The sequence below is a fragment of the Drosophila takahashii genome, chromosome 3R (assembly GCF_030179915.1).
Source record: "Drosophila takahashii strain IR98-3 E-12201 chromosome 3R, DtakHiC1v2, whole genome shotgun sequence".
In the NCBI taxonomy this organism is placed as follows: Eukaryota; Metazoa; Arthropoda; class Insecta; order Diptera; family Drosophilidae; genus Drosophila; species Drosophila takahashii.
This window is the reverse complement of record NC_091681.1, coordinates 38,480,288-38,502,862: the sequence shown is the minus strand read 5'-3', so window position 1 is coordinate 38,502,862 and position 22,575 is coordinate 38,480,288. Positions and strand designations below refer to the sequence as shown.

The window sequence follows — 22,575 nt, the reverse complement described above, 5'->3', positions numbered from 1 at the left end:
AAAACTTTGCCAATGCCTCGAACTTTGCCACCAAAAATGGGGAAAGGCCGAAAGCCGCCAGCGAAGTTCGTGACAAAGGTGAAAAGAGCAGCGTGCTTCACAGGCGTGCCAGTCATATGCAACTGCCGCACGGTTGTAAAATTTATGAAAATTGATTTTCTCTTAAAAGCGGCCAAACCGAAACAGAAACCGAAACCGGACAACTTAATGCCAGCTTGGGAAATGCCGGTAGAAACTCCGCTTAATGACATTTTGACTCGGAAACGTGCCAGACGATTTTAATAGAAGCATCAGCGTGTATTCCTTTTTTTTAGTTTTTCTTTATTATTTTTTTGCTTTTTTGATTGCTTACGTGAGTGTCACGCACGCGTGTTGCAAACGCTTGATGGCAGGTGAATGGCTAGCTGCTTGGTGGATTTTTTTATGTGGAAAATTTAATGGGATCAAGGAGTATGTTCTCAGATTTATAAATATAATTTTCGAAAGTACATTTTTCTTAAATTTACAACGGTTTCTAACATAGTATTATTATTTTTAGATTTATCAATTGTAATATTTTTTTAGAACATTTATATTTGTAGCACTTTTTTTCTTCAATTTAAATATAAGAAAATAATGGTATTTAGAACATAAGAGGTTTAAAACTTATTTTAAGCACCAGATTAAAAATGAAAGTAAAAAATTTTGTTTTTTTTGGAGTAGTAGTTATAAGCAATTAATTGTTGAGTTCTTAAAGCTGCGTTGTATTTTACTTCTAAAAATGGTTAAGTTAAATAACGTAAATACTTTATTTACGAGCTTCCAAACTTTAATGGTGTCTTATTTCCCAGTCCGAAGCAGTATATTGCATTTCAGAGTTATAAAACTTATTTTTAGTACCAGAACACCCCGAATATTGCCATAAAACAGTTCGCATAAACGTGCTGGCGAAAAAATGAAGCCCGATGCAGGTTCCGGTTCCGGTCCGGTCTGGTTTGGTTTGGTTTGGTCTAGCCAAGTTAATTTTCTATAGCACGTTGTTGTCATTCAGCGCTTTTATTGGACATTCGACTCCGTTCCGCCGCTCGAATTGCCCCTGCGATCCATTTGGCTCGATTTAATTGAAAGGAAAACATCACGGGGAAAAGCGTTGAGGTGAACGCTGGCTAATTCGGTAATTTGCACGCAATTGCATGAGTTGTTGACCATATCTATAGGACGAGTGGAACGGGGGACCTGGCCAAATAAGTATACCCCCCAACTGTACAGATGTGTATGTTTGTATGGATGACATGGACATGTGCCTGCCGTTCGGGTTTGTTGACTTCTGGCAATTGACTTAAATGACAGCCTTTGTTGTGCGCCTGTATTGTCCACGGGCATGACAGCATGGCGTATGCGTAATGTTCATTTGATGTGCGTGCTGCGAGCTGAAGGCAAACTGATGAGGCGTTTATTACGATTACACTGGCCACGAGCAGTTGAATATTTTATAAGTAACTTAGCTTACAAATTGGAAACATTTTCTTAAAAGAAAAATGAACACCTTAAGATTCATCTAATTCTTTAATTAAATAAATAGAGATCTTTAGTAAAATAAAGTGAATAAATATATAAATAAGTGCTTATTTAAGCTCGTATTAATGCAGCTTGAAAATAGAACTGCAATCAAAGTCAAATTTGATGACTACGCAACTTGAAAATAAGTTGCAACTTAAAGTTCTTTGCTTCTTTGCTTTCTAAATCCCAAACAAACTTTGAAAGGCTCTTAAAAAAGTCGAGGAAAACTATGGGATGTGGAAGTGGTGAAGGTGGAGCTGGATCCCCGGGAGCATCCTTTGGTTCGGAATGTGAGTCTGTGCCACGCTGCGTTTAACACAAATGAATATGAATGCGGGCCAGGGAGATGGGCGATGGCGATGGAGGGCAGAAGGACTGAAGAACTGGGAGAGTGCTAAATAAAATTTAATGTAGTGCGAAACGTTTATGAGCTGCAACCGCAGCTGATGAGTTGTTGTTGTTTCTGTAGTTGTTGGGGCGGCAACGAAGCGGAGCGGTAAATAAACAAGTGGCAAAGTGCGAAAAAAGTCGACTGGGCGTATCAGTTTGCCACCTCTCGAGAACCGGAGATCCCTCAACCGCACGCCCAGCGAATCCTTTCATCAGCATTTTAATTTGGCAATTGAAAAGTTTGCCGTGATACTTGAGGAACCTTTTTTTTTCGCAAGCCCACATGTTGTATACGCAATTTTTGCACATCAGCTTTTGGGTTAATGCATTTGGCAGGCAGACATACGCTAGAGTTGATAGAATTTAATTGAAATTCTATTTTTATGTACAGCTGCATAGAACTCGCACTTCAATTGCACCGCCACACAGCAGACACTGCTTCTCATTTCCCCTTTCGAATCGAACAGCCAACATCCAACAAATTCGACAGCTGAAGCGCGCTGTTTGATTTTCCATTTAAATATGAGGAAAAAAATTTGCATTCAACTGCAGTTGGCATTTTCCAAGCCAAGTTTATATGAACAATTTTTTCATGGTGCGCCTTTCGGCTGGAAATCGCAGGGGAAACGCTGCTTGTAATTGACAGCACCAGAACCTCTGACAGTTTAATTATTCCTTTTTTGTTCACCACTTTTCTGCGGTTACTCAAAAACTTAATTGAATTGCTTTTTTTTTCTTAGCATTTATCAGACTAACATTTGGGGAAAGTTAAAAGTTCATCTTAGCCTTTAATCAGTTTTGATTTTTAAATACTTAATCTTTTTGCTTACCATAAAACGAAATAAAATAAATATTATTGAGTTTAGAGCTTGAAAATTATCGATGTTTTCGATAATTTCACAATATTGATTTTATCAATGTTTTGAAAACAGATATTAAATATCGAGAAATCGCAAACTGTCGATATTTTTTTAAGCTCTAATTGGGGGCCACCAAAATTGCACTTACTACATATTTTTAAACACTTAAAACGGGGTTTAAAATACATTTCAAAAACCTAGCTAATTCTGTAGTATAATGTTCTTCAATATCTGTTTACCCTCCAGTCATAACCAATAACGAGTGGTAACAACCTTTATAGACGCCACTTAAACTGTCCAACTGCGAGGCGCTTAGGGTCCACCATTTCAGTTCCCTCAAGTGTTGCTTTGCTTCCGAACAGCATCGATACTTGTATTGGAAAACAAAGCAGGGAAAAGAATTGAAGTCCACCTAGTAAAAGGAAAACTTTGGCGAGCAGCCGCCTTTCCACACCTAAACACACACACACCCATAGGCAGGAAACCAAGGCGGGCGGAACCCATAGGCAATTTCCGTTTCCTGTTGTAAGATGAACAGCTGCCCCAATGGCGATTCCTCTCCCTCTTTTGCCGCCATTTCCTATTCTTACAGCCGCTTTTATTCTTACGAAGATGCCGGGGTAATAGAGCCAATAAAAATGGCCGCCAATTGCGGTGAAAGTGCCGACCTCTTGAAATACTCGGAGCTGAGTGTAAAATTGGTTCTTCATTTAAGCGAGAAAATTGTTAGAAAAGCGATTTTCCTAAGATGAAATAAGTGTTTTCAGTAGTGGTATAGTTAGGTGAACTTAAGCTTTGTATTATTGCTGACAATTTAATTTAATTTAATCTAAATCTAAACTTTAAAACTAAATTAAACGGAACAAAAAGATACACCTCATCGCTTTATAACAAACCATTATTTTTGAAAGACTATAGTGATTGTTATTCGTAAATAAATTTGTTCCCAAATATTCGATTACAAACCACTAACTAATAAATCAAAATCATATCATAGCATTAAATATATTAAAAGGTTTTTTTTTATAAAATTGGAAATTTATTTTATCTTAGCTACCGTATTACTTTATTGGTGGCCATACCTTTTCTAAACTCTTTGAAAGAAGCAAATGTAATCGTGGCCCATCATCTGTAAGTACTTACTAGATGGTAACTCCCCGACTAACTCACCTTCTTTGCCTAAGCACATATCAGGGGGCAAAGTCGGAGCTAAGCAGGACATTAGCCTGGCCACTTAGCAAGGACATTAGTCTGCTCAGCCAGCCCTTTGCCAGTAGACATAGCCTCCTGCTCAAACGCTTTGCTGCCTTTTAATGCGTTTAAGCGCATTTACTTTGCCCTGCACAAGAGCTACTCACTTGGCATTCAGCTGAATGCCTTGTGGCCTTGCCCCCCATCGCCCATTGCCACCCACTTGTTGCTGGCCTTGAAGGCGGCAACCAACCGCCCACCGCCCACCAACCAACCGCCTTAAGGGCCGCCCACATGTGAGCTGATTATGTTAATGCGCGGACCCGTTTAATCCGATGCCAAGTCAAACAGCATTTGCGGTGCCTGCGAATTGAATTAAGGAACAACAGCGAAAATGTATATAAAAACTCAAAAGTTCCAGAGTTAAAAGTGCTCGCTAGCAATTAAATTAAAAGTTCGCCAATTTTATTACGATTTTATGACTTTCACTCGAGAGGTGAAATTACCAACAGGTCAAGCGGGAAATGTGTGTGAGTGTGTACGTTTTACGGCACTTTCCTTTTAAGCTTTTACCGTTAATAAGGTTGAAAGAAAGCCTGCTCTCCAGAACTCAAAATGCCCCTTTGTCTTTGTGTGTGCGGTGTAAAAAGCTGGGTTATTATAAAAAGGAAGTACTGGCCTCGATACTCTATAAATGCGTTGGGTATTAATATTTTTAAATTTGAAGTATTTTTTAAAAAATATCTACAATTATTTAAAAGATTGAATTGATATGTGCAGGTCAATTTAATATTTTTTAAAGATCAACTTATGCATATGATTTGATTTGAATATAGATTATAGTTATCTTATTTATTGGTAGGGGAGAGTGGGGGAATTTCGTCAGCATTTTTTCAAAGCTATTTTTTGTCCATCTTGAGACACGTTATCATATTTCTATTTTTATTGTTGAATGCGGTTAGCACCAAGCTTTAAAATGTGACATTCCCCTATTTTTTTAATTAGCTTGGTGATTTATAAAAAAATAAAATGTAAAACCAATATACTGGGGCAATCTCACCACACAGGGGGGTAAAATCACCACACAACTGGGGAAATTTCGTCACCTGAAAAATGTAGGGAGTTTAACGCCTGAAAATATGCTACACTGATCAAGCGTACCATTTTTGTTGACGTCCTATATTTGTTGCTGCTGCTGGTAGTCTGTTCGTTAGCCAGCTCGTCAAATATAAAAATATGTATTTAAAATAGGTGCGAATTTACCCTTAGCGTAGGGTGGCGAAATTTCCCCAGACCGTACTTTTTTAGAAATAATTATTTTTCTTGCGAAATTAGGCGCGAAGTTAAAAATCACTGACGCAGAAATGCACATTATAGCACTGTGTATTATATAAAAAATCGTGTATCTTATTCCTTTTGAATTGTGGCATACAGAAAAAATTTCGTCGAGAACTAAATGTAGCTTTTGAACTGTTAAAACACATTTAATATTATAGCTTAATTATCTTGGACTTCTGTGCAAAACAAATGCATTGGTTGTGTCTGGCCGTCTTGAAGGACTAAAACAAAAAAATTATATTTTTTTACGACTTATGGATTCCGAGATATTGCAGGTGACGAAATTGCCCCTGTGACGAAATTCCCCCACTCTCCCCTATTTAAAAAAAGTTTTTTTTATAATTTTTATGAAAAAGCTAATAAGATATGATAACTGATTATATTGCCTTTTTATTGATAAGAAATAAGGTAGAACTGACCATGTTTCATATCGAATTTTTTATCTGTTTATTATAATAAGAAATTTTATTATTTTTAAGTAAATCCCAAACCAATTTTATTTCATTAAAAGAGCATTGACTGTTCGTGTTGGCCAACACTAGAATTTTTCTCCTTTCGCTTTCCAATTTCTTGATTTTTACCTTACCCTTGCCTTTGTTTGCTTAAATTTCCACTTTTGGCCTTCTTATCAAGAACGCAAAGCTTCAGGTTCACCCAGTTGACCCGCATTTTAAAGCTGCTTAAATGTTTGGCAGACCCCCATTGAAATGAATGGATATTGTGCTGCGGGGGTTGTGCGGGTTTTTTTGGGGGGTCAAATGGGAGGCAATTTGCGGGCGGGCAGCAAACAAAAATTCATTAAAATTTTGCATATTTATAAAACTGGAGAGTGACCCCCGCGCTGGAGCCTTGGGGCTTTTTGTTGCTGTTGTTGTTGCTTTTAAAGCGTCTCCCTTTCGGAATTTTCTTGTTTATGCTTCGTAATGTGGCAAGCTTAAGTTTGCTAGCCGAAAAGTATGCAGCGGAAAAACTCAAGCCGAGTGTAAAATATAAGCACCGAGAAGGGAAAGATGGCGGAGAAAAAGTTTTTAATATGCGGATAGCTTTAATTAAATATGTTTTCCACTCGGCGAACCCAAAACGCCAAGGAAAACAAAAACAAGCTAAACATAATGTGTGTGTGGGTGTTTGTTTTTTGGTGTTTTTTCCTCACTCGAAACATAAACATAAATGTTGGTCGGTGTGGCAGGCAAACAAGCATTTCCCTTCGCTTTTCTTTGCTTGTTTTTCTATTATTTTTCCTTTTTGTGCTTGCTATTTAAGCGAAAAAACTTCTGGTCCATGAAAAATTTGTATGCACTTTTTCCTCTGTTTACGCGGATATTTTATGCTACTGGGTTATAAATTTTGGCTGACTTAGTTTCTGTTTTATGTAGTCATTTAGTTAAATTTTAATTGTATTAATTAATATACGTCAGAGAAAGTATTAACTTATTTAATGGAAAGATCCAGGGAATATTTATTTTCCTTTCACAAGTAGAAAAATACTGCCTTCTGTGAATCAGACAACATATCACATGCCTTAAATCTGTATTCAATAATTTCATTATGAAAAGAAAAAGCGCCACTCGGCGCATTCTCGGAATATTTACTTGTAATGAATTTTTGCATTTTATTTTTCCCTCACTGCCTTTTGTTCTGCAGAAAAGGCAGCCATTGTTATGCACTCATAAAAATTAATTTCTAAATTTTGGAAATCTCGCCATTGAATCGGCCTACCTTTGAAAATAGAAAAAAAATTTCTTGTTATTAGAAAATTGCCCTTTGAATACAGAAAACCTTTCTTGATGGAAAAAATTCAAGAAAGAATTTTTCTTAAAAATACAAAAATGAAAATCTCATATGTCTGTTTTGCCGTCGCAGCCAAAACATTTTTGTACGTATTTTAGGACAAAATCACCTTTGAATATATGAATGAAATGACCCTAGAATATAGGAAAGTAGCCATTGACTTCCTTCGGCTGCCGAATGTTAACGACAAGAAAAACGAAGTGGGACGAAGGGCCTACCCGGCTACCGACTTCTCTGATCCCCCGAGCGTCAGTTGTGAAAAAAATTCGTGAGTGATGGACGTGATTTTCAAGCGGATAAGAGGTGAAGCCTTTTTCCGAATATTCAAAGGTATGTAAATATGTATATAATTTTTTGTATAGCGGGCGTACAATTGTATGTATGTAATTAAAGGATACATTTCAAATCTCTTTAACAAGCGTATACCAATTTAGGTGAATTGTTTTTTAGCTAAGAGCTACGTACATACATACATTTGTACATAAATTTGTGGGTGTACAGTTCTATAATAACTTTATCTTATTACTCGCATTTTATTTATTTTTCAGAGTGAAAATACCTGCAGTTGCAACAGCCAAATAATTTGTTTGTCGAAGCTGTAATTTTGTTTTAAAACCTTCTAAGGTAAGAAAAATATGTTGTATTTGTTTGACATACTTATGTATGCATGTAAATATCTATGCATGTACGCGGCTCACCCGATCTGAAACCCGATTTTCAACCCTTTCATATTCTGCTCCTCTCTCTCGCTCGCTTGACCTACGCGTCGCGACGTTTCTCTCTACTCCTTCTTAAAAATGGTCATGATCTGACCTGCTTACATTCGGTCTCCCTTCGCGCAAAGGACTGTATGTAAATATATATGTATGTATGTGGCTCTTTCTGAAATTAGATTTTCAACCCTTCCTTCTTCATTTTCTACCTGTCTTGCTCCTCTCTCGGTCGTCTGACCAACGTGTTTGTATTTTGGCTATTATTAACATTACATTATTATCTATTATCTAAAAACATCTATCTATTCTTATCTAAAAACAAATCATTGATATCCCAATAACTCTTTTTTTCCAGATGAGGAAAGCCGAAGAAAATAATTTTTTATGCCTGCAACTACATATTTGGTTATAATAATGTTTTCTTAAGTCAAAAATGTGTTATTTAAAATTGTTTAAATGTTCAGTGTTAAATGTTTTAAATTTAAATAAATAAAATATGCAAAAGAAAAAACCAAGTTACATTTTACTTTTAGGGTTTCAGTGTTAATATAAAACTTCCCTTCAAGAAATATTATTTCTTAAATCAAGAAATAAAATTTCTTGAAAGGAAATTTAAACAAGAAAGAATTTTTCTTGTTCAAAAGGTGCCTTTCTAAAAAACCCTTTCTTGTTTTAAGAAATTTAATTTCTTGAAACAAGAAACAAACCACCTTTGAAACAAGAATCGCCTTTCTTGTTTTAAGAAATATTTTTTCTTGTTTTTATGGTGGCTTTCTAAAAAACCCTTTCTTGTTTTAAGAAATTTAATTTCTTAAAACAAGAAATATTTTTTCTGGTTTTAATGGTGCCTTTCAAAAAAACCATTTCTTGAAACAAAGGTGAGGTCGCCTTTGGCAAAAATTCAAGAAAGAATTTTCTAGATTTTAAGGAAATTCTTCGATTTTTTTTTATGAGTGTGGCTGATTTCTGATTTCTGGGTTTCCTTTTGCACATTTCTCCATTTACCGCCTACAAGGGAAGTTTAAATAAACATAAAATGGGCGACACTACCGTGGAAATGTGCTTCCCATTTTCCTTTTGCCCACATATGAGCGTGGAAAAACAACAAATTGACATATCGAGGCTGAAAAATTGCAAAAGCAGGAGACAGAAAAATTTGTGTTTCGGTCTCGGTTCGGTTTTTGTTGTTTAAATCGTTGCAAAATTCATCGGATATGAAAATCTAATGATTTGTAAAGTCGTCGATAAGCGGGAAAAGTGTAAAGGGATAGCAGACTGGCCCCGGGGTCTTTTCGGAAAAGTTTACCCAGCCTTACCCCCTTGATGATGGTGGGATTGTGGGTAGGCTGGCGAAAGGATTTTCACCATTTATTGAAATATTAATATTTGCTCATATAAGTGAATGTCCGTGTGGGTGCGTGCAAAAAAGTTTTCATACCACACACACACGAAACTCTGGAAATTAAAGCCAACCAATGTTTGCCTAAGAAAATTCAGTTGGCTAAAAAGTTTTTCTCAACCAAAAATCAATTCAAAGTTTTGCTTTAGGCCTTGGCTACTCTTTTTTTGTCCATCTTGCACTCTTTTTTCTGTCCTTTTTCCGGTTTATGGGTCAAGCAGTGAACCATCTGGGGATACTTCTGAGCTCTATATCGGATTAAGAGCCATTATCTTTTTGTCGGTCTAAATTATGCCCAACTCCTCAGCTGCGAGTGGTCGGGAAATTTATTGTGTAAATTGTATTTATTTCAGATTTATAGATACACATGTCCTTGTATAAGTACATATAAATTTCTTAGCTCCCTCTTGAGCTGAGATTTCTGGTCTTTCGTGCTGGCATTAAAAAATATTTACAGTGTCTAGACTTGCCAGCGCATAAATCAAATGCATGCGAGTTTTCTTCTTCGCCTGCAAGAAGGAAAAACTTTCCGAGTCTCTGGCTTTTAATGTGCAACGTGTGGCTAAAAAGTGCTTAAATAAAAAAAAAATATTTGTGAGCAAAGTTCCACCGCAAATGTATTTAAACGTCAAAGGAAAAATTAAAATTAGAATCAGAAAACTTTTTGGAATATTTGATTAAATAAAAGTTTTCCAAAACGGCAAATTTGTAATTCTCTGAACTCTGGACTAAGACTTGCAATGGATAATTTGGTAGTACATATAATAAAAGAAATACAATTATTCGCCCCGTCTCAAGCCACTCGGATCCAAAACAAAGCGCATGCCGAAGGCAAATCGATCTGTGGGCAGGTTCATCACCACACTGAAACCCATTTGCAGTGGCAAATGCCTTAGGTATCTAGAGAAATAATACAATAATTTCAGATAAGACTCTCGAAACCACAGCAATACCCACTTGGTCCACATGAAGCCCACCGAGGCGTCCGAATCGAACATTCCATGGACGGCCGAGTTCCAGAAGTTCCATTGATAGCATATGGTGGCTATGGTCTTGCGGGTATTACGATTCCAGGCCAAAAGATTGGCCATCTGGATTTGCGGATGAATGCGCTGCCAATAGCTGACATCCAGACCCTGTCTCGAGGCGGTGGCAGCCAGGGAATAGTTATAGTGGGAGTAACTGAAATGTGATGGTAATTTAATATGAAAGATCTTATATTATAATACAAATATCTTGGAATTTATAGCTAAATTATTATCTATGCTTTAAATACTATTTTAATTCCAATAACTAGATTATCTTACCGAGCTGCAAGTGCCAGATCCGGCGTCAGTTTCTGGGGTTCGTTCCACTCCAGCAGAAGTTCCCCGCCGAGGGCCCAGTGGGCGGACACCGATCTCATCACGGACAGCGTACAGCGTCCATTTTCATTGCGAACATTATAGAAATTGGCCGTCCAAGTGTCGCACTGTCTCGTCCACTCGATCGTATACTGGCTCTCCACGGGAGCAGCCTCCCTGGCCTTCTGCATAATGGCCTCCATGCGAAGGCACTGGAACGGATAGTACAGGATATTCAGGTTGGCCGCCAGCGACGTGGGATGGATGTCGCCCATTATGGTGGGGGTGTACTAAAAGAAAGGCGATTTACAAATATTTACATAAAATATTAAATAAATAAATAAAATATTTAAAACAAAATAATTGTAAATAAGAAAAATGTTAAGTAAATATAACAAAAAGAATATTTTAAATTCCCAAAAAAATGTAAGCGGTCAACCATAAATGCCGAAATACTATTTCATAAAATATTCACTTATTAATTTAGTTTTTTAATTGCACTTTATTTTGATTTTTAATATATTAAATATCTTTACATAAGTATAATATTTTTACATAAGTATATTCTGGAGATGGCTAGTATAATTTTACAAATAAAAGATGATTTAAAGGTTTGTAATATTTTTAATAAAATACAAAAAAACTATAATCAACTCACCATAGTATCATCTTGGACGCGGAATGTGTACAGACCGCCGAAGCGAAATCCCGATGCCCTGATGTGGCTGAGAACCCAGGAGGCCGTAATGTACTTGTTGGGCGCCAACCGGTGCAGGTAGTCCAGCTCGATGCCATCGAAGAACTTGGGCATGACCCGGTGGGCCAGGATGTGCAGATTCTGGACATTGCCGGGATTCTTCTTGTTGCAATGGCCGCTGACGCGTTCGAAGCAGTCGGGAAAGAAGACGCCCAGCTCCGAGTTCTTGTAGGGTGGACAGTTCTTGCATGACATATTGTTTTATTTGTACTTTTAATGGAACGACAACGTGGTATAAAATGCAAAAACAGTGTGTAATGTGGAATTCGGTATTGATCCTTCGCGGCACCGAATGTATGAAGCCTGAGTTTGTCGGCGAGTTTAACTGGAATTGTTTTCCTTTTTATTTTTCGCTCAGCCCTTACCTGGCAACAAGAAACGAAAATGTTACATAGACCTGATGTTCGATCAAATATTTATGATATACATGGGTTGGTTTTGGAGGACGGTTGCTTTACAGACGTTTCCTACAGCGCATTCAAGCAAAAATATCATCAGCTGTCAATTGTCATTTTATGCGCCATTTCATGGGCTCCTTTTCGCTTTCGCCATCGCTTTTACTTCTTGGGCTTGGCACACCATTAGGCGCATTTCACACTTTTTACATTATTTATATGCCAGCGTCTTCTGCCTTTTGGTTTTTATTCTCTGTCGCCAACGCCTTCTTAGCCCTCCACTTCTCTTCATTGCCCATTCGGCAGGACATGAAATATTTAAACATCGAGTCCAAGCGAGCTTTTAAAGGATAATGGTCGGAGCGACGAAGATGCGGAAGATGATGATGATGTATGGAGCCGCGACTCGCGTGTGTCTGTCCAGAATTATGGTCCTCATTGCTGTTTTCGGCTATTGGTCTGGTATCTGACTCACTCGATGGAATTATGGATGGGATAATCTCGAGCGACAAATCATTGAACTCAGTTGTGTAATTTCCTGATTAAATTCGAAGGATGTGAGAAAGCAAGTTAAAGTTGCTAATACCAAAATATAGTAGAAGTTTAAAAGATTATAGTTATTAACGGAAAACAAATAGTTTTATTTATAAAATAAATATTGTTCAAATATAAAAATATCTGTTAATGCTAATTTCCTTGGAATCTCTTAGGAAAATTATTAAAAACTCGTGGTTCGAATAGTTATAAAGGTCTTGAAAATTAACTTTTTATGTTAAGTATTTAAATAACCTACAAAATTTTGTAATCTTCTGGAGATTTTTAAGAAATTTTCGGAAATGTAATCAAATGTTTTGAGCTTAGAAAGCTAATACGGTGGCTATACGAAAGAGAATAAATGACAATGGCAATGACGTTTCCCAGATGTCGTTGTCTAAGCCGATTTCCAGTCGGAGTTCATGAAAGCAAATGCAAAAGTTGTTTATTCAGCAGCTCAGTCGCGGCTCGGGCTTTTGTACTTTCCGCACTTTCCCGGCTTTCCCCGCTTTCCCATTTCCATTTCCTCATAAGCTAAGCCCTCGCCTTCCACGCGGTGGTGAAGACATCACTTATTTAGACGCCAGCACTTAAATTTATCACTCAGCCAGCAGCTGGCGGGCCGTCTGGCTGGTTTGGCTCAGCCATTTGCTTTAATTTAATATGCTAAAATATAAGGGGAGCTATCCACCCGCATTCTTAGTTTGCGGAAAACCGCAAATGCTCAAAGGAAAAGGTCTATTTGGAATGGGCGATTCAACATGATAATCATAAGTAAATAGCACAAGTGCCACTAAAATAACTTGTTGAAGCCTAATTGGTAGGAGGAGTTAAAAATCATGGTAACTTAAATTTTATCTATTTTACAAAGGTAAGTTTAGACATAACTCAGAATAAAACTTTATCTTAATTTAATTCAATATTTATTAAATTTTACCATTCACTAGGTATTAAAAGGTGCCTTTTTTATTTTTTATTTAGCAATAACTCAGAATTTTAAATCATTACTCAACAGTCACCTTTGAAGCTTATTAACTTTAACCCACTTTTAATAAATTTTGTAAAATCAATTAATATTTATGTCGACATTTTTTCAGCGAGCAAAAACAAACTGTTGCGCTGCCACAAGTACGCACTTACCTTTTTTCAAAAAGGTCAACAGAATTGACCCAAATTGCGGAAAGTTTTAAAGTTCAGAATGAAATGTTGCAACATCAATCGGATTTCCAGAGCAAAAAAATAAACAAATAAAGTGTAGTTTCAAGAGAAATTCGCTGTTAAGAGCAATTGGATTTACAATACTCGTCCATCGATTCCTCACTCTTCTCTTCCTTGTCCTCTATTAACTTATGAGCTTTTTCCGATAAAGTGCCCGAAAAAGTAGGCAAAAAATACGTGCCCGCCCCAAGCAAATATTCAAATGAATATAAATTAAAATTGAAATATAAATGATACGCAACAAATGAAAAACACTGTGGACAAAGTAAGTGAAAAAGCAAAAAAAAATGCGCCAACATTTAAAATATTTACTATCCACCATTGTAAAATTGTAAAACATCGAAGGACGAACAAAAAAAAAAACAATTCAATCGCATTTCGATGCACAATTTATTTATTTATCTCGTGTTTTCCAGTTTTTTATTTCATTCTTTTTGTTTACGTGTGTGTAAAGTTCCTACTATCGTGTTTATTTTTTTAATTGCTCAGGGTTTTTATACATTTTGCATCTAATTTAATTTTATTTATTACGCTTCAAAAAACAAACCCAAAAAAAATACATACAAAAACAGCAAAAAAGAGTCGAAGTGGGCAATAAATTTTTAATATTTTAAGCAATTTCAATTTTCCGAGGAGGAAGTTGATGTGGAGGGCTGCACTTCTGTAAATTCGTTATCAATAAATGTTATTTGTGATCATTTAAACTTTTGTGTGCGTTGGCCACCTCAGGGGAATTGAAATGGGATTTTAACAATTGCAGCAACAAGGCTGAAAGTGGAGTATATACTGGTTGTTGTTGTCGAGCGGAACTTTTTTTAAACAAATATTTGAAATCTAAATGTATACAAATATCCGAACAAAATGCAAACAAAATATTATGAACTAATAGGAGGAAAAGTTAGTAATAAATTTAGCAGTAGATTTGAATATTCAATTTAATTTGTGATTGAAAATAAATGGGAAAAAAATAAATTAAATTTTTCTTGATATTATGTGGAATGAAATAAATGAACAGCGCAACTTCGCGCAGAAAATAAAAGTACTTGAGGAGAATAAAAAGTGAATCGAATAACCCTATCTGCTGTGAGTTGCTCTCAGCTTCTTCACACTTATTTCAGCTCCATTAAATATTTACAATGAGGCAAACAAATCAAAGTGACAACAAACAGAGGCCTTTCGCCCCTCAGTACTTTTACTGATTTTCGCTTCACCAAATATTTGCATACCTCGCTCGCTTTTCCTCCAGAGAGCCCGTCTATATCCCTATGACTTGACGTGAAGTGAAAGAGTTCTCAAACCGACTCGGTGGCACTTGGGCACGATTTGCATTAAGGACTGGCCTCCGCCTCCCCATCGAAGTGGCTTAAAAGTGTCTTCGACATTTTGCCATTGGCATCCATTATTTTGTAATTATTTAAGTGCCTTCAATGAGGCACCTTATTGATGATGACAGCGGGTTGCTGGCCCTCAGTCGCTCCACACCCACGTCCACATTCTCGCCCCAGGCGGCGCAGGCAATAAGTGAAAAAAATCAAAAAGCCATAAAAACTTTACACAATCGAAACGTGCAAAAGTTGATTTTTGCCAACGCCAGCAGCCAAAGCTAAAGAATCCACCACCCATCGATGGCAACAACAAATGGAATCGAGTCGAAAATAAAAAGTCAGACAACAAAATCGAAGTGCGGCCGGCATGTGAAAGTAAACTTACTTTTTATACCCAAGAAAAAAAGAAAGGTATATATATGTTCGCTTTGAAAATGTGTATAATCAATATATAAAAGTTCATTAAAAAAAAGAGCATCGAAAGTTAACAGAAAAGTCGATGTTTTTATATTTTTTTATATTTAATAATTTTGTTCTATTGAAAACATCAATATAATCGAAATCATATTGTGATATATCAAAAAAATCGCTGTTTTCTCATCTCTATTACGTATGATTATTTAGCAAGACGTGTTTCAACAGAACAATAAGTAACCTTTAGTCGGGACAATCGACCATGTTCCTGATTTTTTTTTTATTCCTTGGGCAGCCTTTGCTGCTTTTCTGCAAAGGATGGGCAGCTAATACGAGGACAGCAAAGGACACAGAAGGCCCAGGAAGGCAAGGGGACAGTCGAAAGTGGACACCGGAGGAGAGTGGACTGAAGAGGACATTCCGAATCGACCCATAAAAAACGAGAGCGAATAAAAAGCGCAAGAAAATTACTTTCCGCTCTACAAATTTTCGCAGGGGAAAAAGAGACACACAAACAGTGATGCCAAAGTAATTGGAAAAGGCCACCTTTGATTAAACTAAAATAGTTCGGGAAGAAAATAAAGTTTAGGGGTATCGTTATTAACTTTTTATAATGTTATATCGTACGAAAGTCCTAAAAATAGTATTTATTAAACCTCTTGGTTTAAAAAACACAAAAATTAAATTTCTTTAATTTTACACATGGTTTTTTGCCACTGTGCCACATCGATGTCAGCAATCGGGGCCATCCACAAAGTCAAGCGTGTAAAGTAAGTAAAGATGCGAGTAAAAACCTTTTCCGCCTTTTCAGCTTTGCTATCGGCCCTTTTGAGGCATTATGTACTGACAATTTTCATGATTATGCGCTTACGGATTTTGAGAGTGTCCAGTTCCCTTCCTTCCAGTTCCTCTTTTCTTGCTTCCCCACCATCATCATCACCATCTCTATATCTCTGAGTGTCCGGGTGAGCGCAGCTGTTAAGCCTTTTCCGTTTCCGTTGTCGTTTATTTTCTGGCTGCTTCTTTTTTCTCTCTAGTTCACGACTTGACTTTGGCGCCTAGCTAAGTATTGATAGTACTGGATACCATCGACAGCGGATTTGGGGGGATGAGAGCGCCGAGGCTTCCTGGTTATGGCCATCAAAACGGAAATGAAGATGGGGATTCCATTCAATTGGCTTTTCGAGGATGCCAAGTCCATGTACGTATGCTGTGTATGTGGGATGTGAAAAGTGTTGGCAATTGTTGCTAGCTAGACATTTTACGGGTAATTATCGAAAATGTTATCCCGGGCACGGAGATGGCCGATGATTGAATATCCATTGGGGAAAAAACAGAGTGCCAGTAAAGTGAATGAAAGATTAAAGATTAGGCCCAAGGGTTAAGCACTCGATATATGAGAAATAAAGAAGTGAAAAAAGATTATGTTGAATGTGTTTGCCAATCCTTTGAAGATTATCGGGGTAAAGGAAAGTCATCGAATGAATTGCTGAAAGTGAAAAATAAACATTTGGGAAATTAGTTTATGAATATTAAATTTCAGAGGCTTTTTATTGATTGCAATTTAGATTTTATCATGTAAAATAAAATGTGAAATATTTAATTCCCTAAAGAATAAACTTTAATCAATATTCACTTTATGCTCCGACTTTCATTAGCCAAATTTATATCCAAGTCAGAAATTCAATTACCGGCGAGCATTTTGATTACCTACCAATATCTCGGTGGGGAATCCGCGTGCTCGAGCACAAATCTTGGCCATAAAATTGTCATAACTGTAAAGTTATTGTGACATTTCCAATAAACGGAAAAGAGGGAAAACGCCAGCTGTGTCTCCGCTTTGGGAGGAGAAGAGGGAGAGGCAAAACTCCTGTCTGCCGGTGTTCCTCGGTTAATTTACTACAATGCGCCCAATATGCAACATAAATAATGCCGAGCATCCGACATAAATAACCGGGACTGCTAAAATTGGCAGGAGGACACAGTTGGGAGTTGGTTTTCGTTAAGCAGCTGCTGCTGCAGTCAATTTCAGCGTTCGTCTGTAACTGTAACAATTAATTAGAAACTAACAAAGTTCCACTTGGCAGGCGCTAAACTTGTCCCAGAACTCGGGGGACCCAAGCGAACCGAAACCGAAGCGAATCGAATCGAAGGCGACAGTCAAGACTGTCGCGCACATAAAGCGCTTTTAATTGATTTTCCTGTTACGTGCACTGGAGAATCGCCGGAGAATCGGAGAATTGTCGCTTCTGGCTCCTCCCCATTCCACTGCCTGTAATCGTTCATTCATTCATTTCGAATTGTAGTTAATTAATAAATTATTCCGAGCGATTGAACTAACAATGTAGGACTGTGAAAACTTTCACTGGCAGCTTTAATTACCTTTTGGTCCCGGGACTTTCCACTTTGTTTAGCCTGTGTCTCGCTTTCTTTTATGTATTCCCGTTTTTTCATCTCTCTTTTTTTCTTTTTGTGCTCTGTTTGCTACAATTAAACACATTTTATTTGCGAATGTTTATGGTGCCTGCATGATGCGTATACGCAATGTGTTTGCTCTGCTGCTTGCATGTTGCGTATACGCCGTGTTCGCCCGTCCAGCCACCACAGACTCGTAAATGGTGCGTGGCCCATTCAGGCGTACATATTTCTTTTTAAAGATACGACCACAGCATAAACGTTTAGCCTTGGCTTTGCCTTTGCCTTTCGCCCCGGCCCTCAATTAAATTTCGTTTTATTTTATGTCCAGTAAAAGCCCGGTCTCAGGTGCGCGGCCAGTATTGGGAAATTTATTAAAAGACAAATTAATTTTCGCAAATTTGGCAGACAAGTTTAAGCAAATTCTTCAATTTTCATTTAAGAAAACAATTAAAGGATAAAATTATAATTTGTATGTATTTCATTTATTAAAGCTTTATTGCTGATTGAAAAGCAGCTCTTACTTTACTTTTACTCACAATCCATAAATATTTTCAAAATAATATTCAAAGTTCAACAAAGCAATACATTAAAAATACTTTGGAAAATGACAAAAATTTTTAATTGAAATATGGCTTCCTTACCATTCAGATTTGACTTAAGCCAGAGCCAGACATATAAATTTCAACTTTCCATGTGCTTGACAAACATATTGCAGCTTTTATATGTGCAAATAAATTCCATAAATCCAAAAGGCAGCCGAATGGTAAATACAATTTTCATAAAAAATAATTAAATAAACAAGAAAGCACACAGACGGAAAGAAAGAAAGAAAAGCTAGGATCCAGAGAGACCAGAAACCAAAAGGCATTAGCAGCAGATTACTATTGGGGGCAGTAGGGGGGAAGTCCAACTTGCAGCTTGCATCTCGGAATCCGACTCCGGCCCAAAGAGTCATTAGCAATGTGACCCAGAAATGGACTAACCACATAAAATTTTATGCTGTTTGCCATAATAAATTTAATTAAAAAATCAAATTGACTGAGAGAGAGCAAAGTCGTAGCCCCAGTATACCAGCAGCCACTTGAACATTAGCCCCAGAAACGCAGTTCGAGTCCGAGTCGCAATTTGTTGCCTACGAATGTGCTGAGTAATATTTGGGTCAACTTCTGCCGGTCGACATTCGCCTTAATGGCCTGCAGAAGGAGGCCAGAAGGACCAACCAGCCCATCCAGTCAGATGGAATTATCAGACTTCGCAAAATTGCTTTCGGACATCTGAAGTGCATTTTATGGAAGGCCTAGGGGCAAAATGAATGGCAGAAAAAAAAATTAAGCGCAAAATAAATGTCTCCAGCGCTTTCACCTTGAAGTCGAAAGTTAAGAGAGAGAAAGTTAGACAAAAGTTTATTTTTTCAATTTATTTTCCCAATGGCTTTCCCCTGGCTGTCCTGCCTCTTCATCCTTTATCAATTTGTTGGAGTTTTTCTTTTATGAGCTGCCAGTTAATTAGGAAATAAGAAAGAGAGCGAAAGGGAGAAAAATCTGGGCGGCTAATCAGCTGAATGTTGTGGAAACAGCCAACTCAAAGGTGTTCGAAGCGGAAATGAGGTAATCCAGGAAAGGAGCTGAAGTCTGCTAGGAAAATACTAAGTGATTTTCACCTTAATTGGCTTGGGAATGAGATGAGGATTGAGCAAAATGATTGAATTCAACATCTTAAATTTAAAAATTGTCCTTAAAATGTTTTTGATTTTAAAGCTCGAAAAAATGATTTTGTTATCTTGAAGAATTTAATGTACAATTTTACCCTTTACATTTGAAGTGTATGTTTTTTATTTGTTTTTCATGGAGCCAAATATTATTTTAAAATTGCAGATTTTAGTACAATACAATTTTATTAACATTCGCTTAGAGTAGCGAATGCATTTTTTCCAAAAAATCCTCGATAAATTCGGCTTGTGATCTGTTTAATCGCCTAGCCTGATCAACACTCTTTTCATAGTTAGCCTCATCATTCAAGCGTTTATACGCCGCTGCCCGATAAAGCCAAGCACGCAAATATTTTTCATCCAGTTCTGTTAGTACATAGTCACAATCCATGATACTATGCTTAAATTCGCGCATCCTTAAAGAGTCAAATTATTTGAAAATACTAAACCTTAAGAAGAAACATTAACTCACTTGATGGAACACATGGCTCTGTTTACATACAAAACAGGCGTGTCTTTTATATATTCCAGACCCTTTGTATAGTAGTTTTTGGCCAAAGCAAAGTTTGATTTGCGATACTCAAAATTTCCCATCCGCCGAAATGTTTCGGCCACATCTTCTCGCTGTTTCCGGGCCAAAATTCGATCCTCGGCATCTGGATTGACTTGACGCATAAAAGTAAACTGATTTGTATTGATCGGGACTTTCTTTGTTTTAGCTCGACGAAAAGTTGTAGTGCTCCTTTCATTTCGCTGTGTTACCAGGAATGGAAATTCGTTTATGTTAAGCGTCGACTTTTTCCTGTTTTTTGACAAACTAGGGATAAAACTATTTATAGCGGATATTATTTATTGCCTACCCTGCTCTACTCACTCAGTCTTGTTGGCATTTTCTATCGCTTCCAGACACTCGATCACTTCTGCGACTTTGGAAGGATGTTCTTCGAGAAAGGACTCATCGGTTTCGGGATGTTGATATATTAAAATTTCTGGTTTGGGTAATTCTAAGCTAAGACGTTTTTCATTGTCTTTGTTTTTGTCCAGTGTGTTGGTGGTCAAGGACATTTTTTATATATTTTTATTAAAGTGTGATTGTGTATTTTTTGTTAAATGTGTTTATGTGTGAAGTAACAACATTAATATTTGACATAAAAAACATTTCATAAATGTCTACTTTTAAAAAATGTAACTATTGCGATTTTCTGACAACATTAAATATTCTTTACAGCTCAACATATTATACACGGTAATATATATTTTAATTCCAGTTTGAGCTGCTTGCTTATTTCCTTTTGTCTTCGTTATCTCCTGCCTTTTGCCGGCCCTCAACCCCCATTTCCTGCCATCATCTGATTATATATTCCTCTCAAATTAATTGACTTTTGCATCAGCAAATTAAATTGTCGCGACCCAGAATCTTTTACGCTCCGCCACAAAAACCAAAACCAACCCAGCTAAAAACCCGATTTAACTCAAACCAGATTCAGATTCCCCGCCCTTCGGCAAGTTTTCTTCTGTGATTGTGATTGTGCTTCTTCATCCCATTGCCGTTGGATATTTTTGCATAAAATCCTCTGTGCTGCGAGCGATTTTTAATTTGAATTAAAAATGCATCATTGCGTTGATTTTAATGCACACACAATTAAAACGGCAAGTCAGGAAATTGCCAAATGCATTTAAAAGCCAAGAGAAAATCCAAATGCGAAAATCAATGAGCAATTGTGAATGCAAATTGGAAAAATTCGAATCGAGGGAGTTAAAACGAGACAAAAACAAGAAAGCAGATACAAAAAAAAAAGAGTCAAGCGCGTTGAAATTAAATGAACTGAATGCAAATCAAACTAATGTAGAGTTGACAACATACGCACATTTCAGCCACCCCCTTTCCTGTCGATTTTCCCGAGGAAAAGCTGAAAAGTTTCGCCTGCTAATCGCTAATTGCTTTTAAAGACAGACTGGGGAAAATGCGAAAAGTCCGCGGGGTGAGCTGTAATTGTCGCGCTTTTCAAAATGCTCAATTTGCAATGCAAATGTCAAGCATTAGTTTAGCAGCTGTCGACAGATGGCGCCACCGCGGAATGAAAATGAAAATACTTTTATGGCCCGCAGTGTATGTACAGTGCGCGGATTGCGATTGCCGAGTGTGAGGGGGTGGGATCAAGGGGGCAGATCAAGCTGGCAATGTTTGGCAACAGCTTAGCGCACAATCAATTAAACTGGTTTATTGACACTTTTCCTCTGACACAGACAAACACACACTTGACACCAACACACATCACAGTGGAAATCGTGTGAGAAGAGGATAAAAAAAAGTTAAGGAAGACTCTGGAATACTCTGATATGAAATAAATATGTCCTGAAAAAATATGCTACATTTTTTTAGATTTTAGAGGTTATTTAATTTAATAACGGCATACCATAAAAATCTAATAAATAAACCGAAATTCGGAAGTAATTAATACTAACTTAATATATTATCAATACAAAATTACTAATATCAATATAATTTTCCCAGCCCCTACTTGAATTAACCAAGTCACCTTAAGCATCCCCAAACACTTCGTCTGCTCTGTAAACACTTGAACGTCTCATGGAAAAAAGTAAACTGTGCAATTAGTTGACTTAACTTCTATGACATCGAATTGGCAATTTATTAAGCAGCACAAAAGGCATTTTTCTCCGGTCCCCTCTACTTCCTCCACGAACTGTCTCACTTCTGTGCTCAAGCAAACGGAAATTGAGTGTCCTTGCAGAAGGGATTTATTTATGGTTCATAGATTAAATACTAATTAACACCCAACCACACAAGCGCACCCAGTGCGTTGGCATTTGATTTATGTGGGGAGCATCGCTCGGCCTTTGTGCGTGTGTCCTGTGCGGGTCCTGTAAGGATTAGACGGGGCGGCAGCGGCAGCAGCAGAAGGAAAAGAATAACAGGGCGGCAAAGGACCGAAAAAACATTTGCCTGGCCCACCGATGGGCCATTGACCAAGGTCCTTGGTCCTTAGTCCTGCCTCCTCGACTATTATGCGTATCTCTCGCTCGCTACGCTTAATGCCATAAATTCTGCTTAAATTATTGGGGTTGGTTAACACGCTCCATTTTCGTTTTCGGTTTCGGATTCGCATTTACTTTTATGCTCTTCATTTGTTTTTGCTTTAGCACCCATTGTCTGTCCTGTCCTGTGGCCACCTTTAAGGTCGCCTTTCGAGACGCAAATTACCATATGAAAATATTTTTAT

General features: G+C 37.3%; 2 protein-coding genes and 2 long non-coding RNA genes across 4 annotated transcripts; 1 reads left to right on the top strand and 3 right to left on the bottom strand.

Annotated features, from left to right (window-relative positions):
- Nucleotides 1-7,192: 7,192 nt before the first annotated feature.
- Nucleotides 7,193-8,333, top strand: LOC138913484 (uncharacterized). Its single transcript, XR_011419250.1, has 3 exons — nucleotides 7,193-7,439; nucleotides 7,658-7,733; nucleotides 8,178-8,333. It is a non-coding gene; the product is annotated as an uncharacterized lncRNA (long non-coding RNA).
- Nucleotides 8,334-9,812: 1,479 nt separating this feature from the next.
- LOC108056163 (mitochondrial import receptor subunit TOM40 homolog) lies at nucleotides 9,813-11,712 on the bottom strand. Its single transcript, XM_017139860.3, has 4 exons — nucleotides 11,223-11,712; nucleotides 10,529-10,854; nucleotides 10,179-10,403; nucleotides 9,813-10,121 (listed from the first exon to the last, which is right to left on the bottom strand). The coding sequence occupies exons 1-4, from the start codon at nucleotides 11,514-11,516 to the stop codon at nucleotides 10,001-10,003; spliced, it is 966 nt and encodes a 321-aa protein (XP_016995349.3). The 5' UTR covers nucleotides 11,517-11,712; the 3' UTR covers nucleotides 9,813-10,000.
- Nucleotides 11,713-12,063: 351 nt separating this feature from the next.
- Nucleotides 12,064-17,259, bottom strand: LOC138913526 (uncharacterized). The gene is made up of 3 exons (XR_011419295.1): nucleotides 16,922-17,259; nucleotides 16,079-16,455; nucleotides 12,064-12,254 (listed from the first exon to the last, which is right to left on the bottom strand). It is a non-coding gene; the product is annotated as an uncharacterized lncRNA (long non-coding RNA).
- Nucleotides 17,260-19,479: 2,220 nt separating this feature from the next.
- On the bottom strand, nucleotides 19,480-20,475 carry LOC108065564 (tetratricopeptide repeat protein 12). The gene is made up of 3 exons (XM_017153576.3): nucleotides 20,208-20,475; nucleotides 19,806-20,150; nucleotides 19,480-19,749 (listed from the first exon to the last, which is right to left on the bottom strand). Exons 1-3 carry the CDS (start codon nucleotides 20,396-20,398, stop codon nucleotides 19,533-19,535), a joined length of 753 nt encoding a protein of 250 aa, XP_017009065.3. The 5' UTR covers nucleotides 20,399-20,475; the 3' UTR covers nucleotides 19,480-19,532.
- Between the last annotated feature and the right edge of the window lie 2,100 nt (nucleotides 20,476-22,575).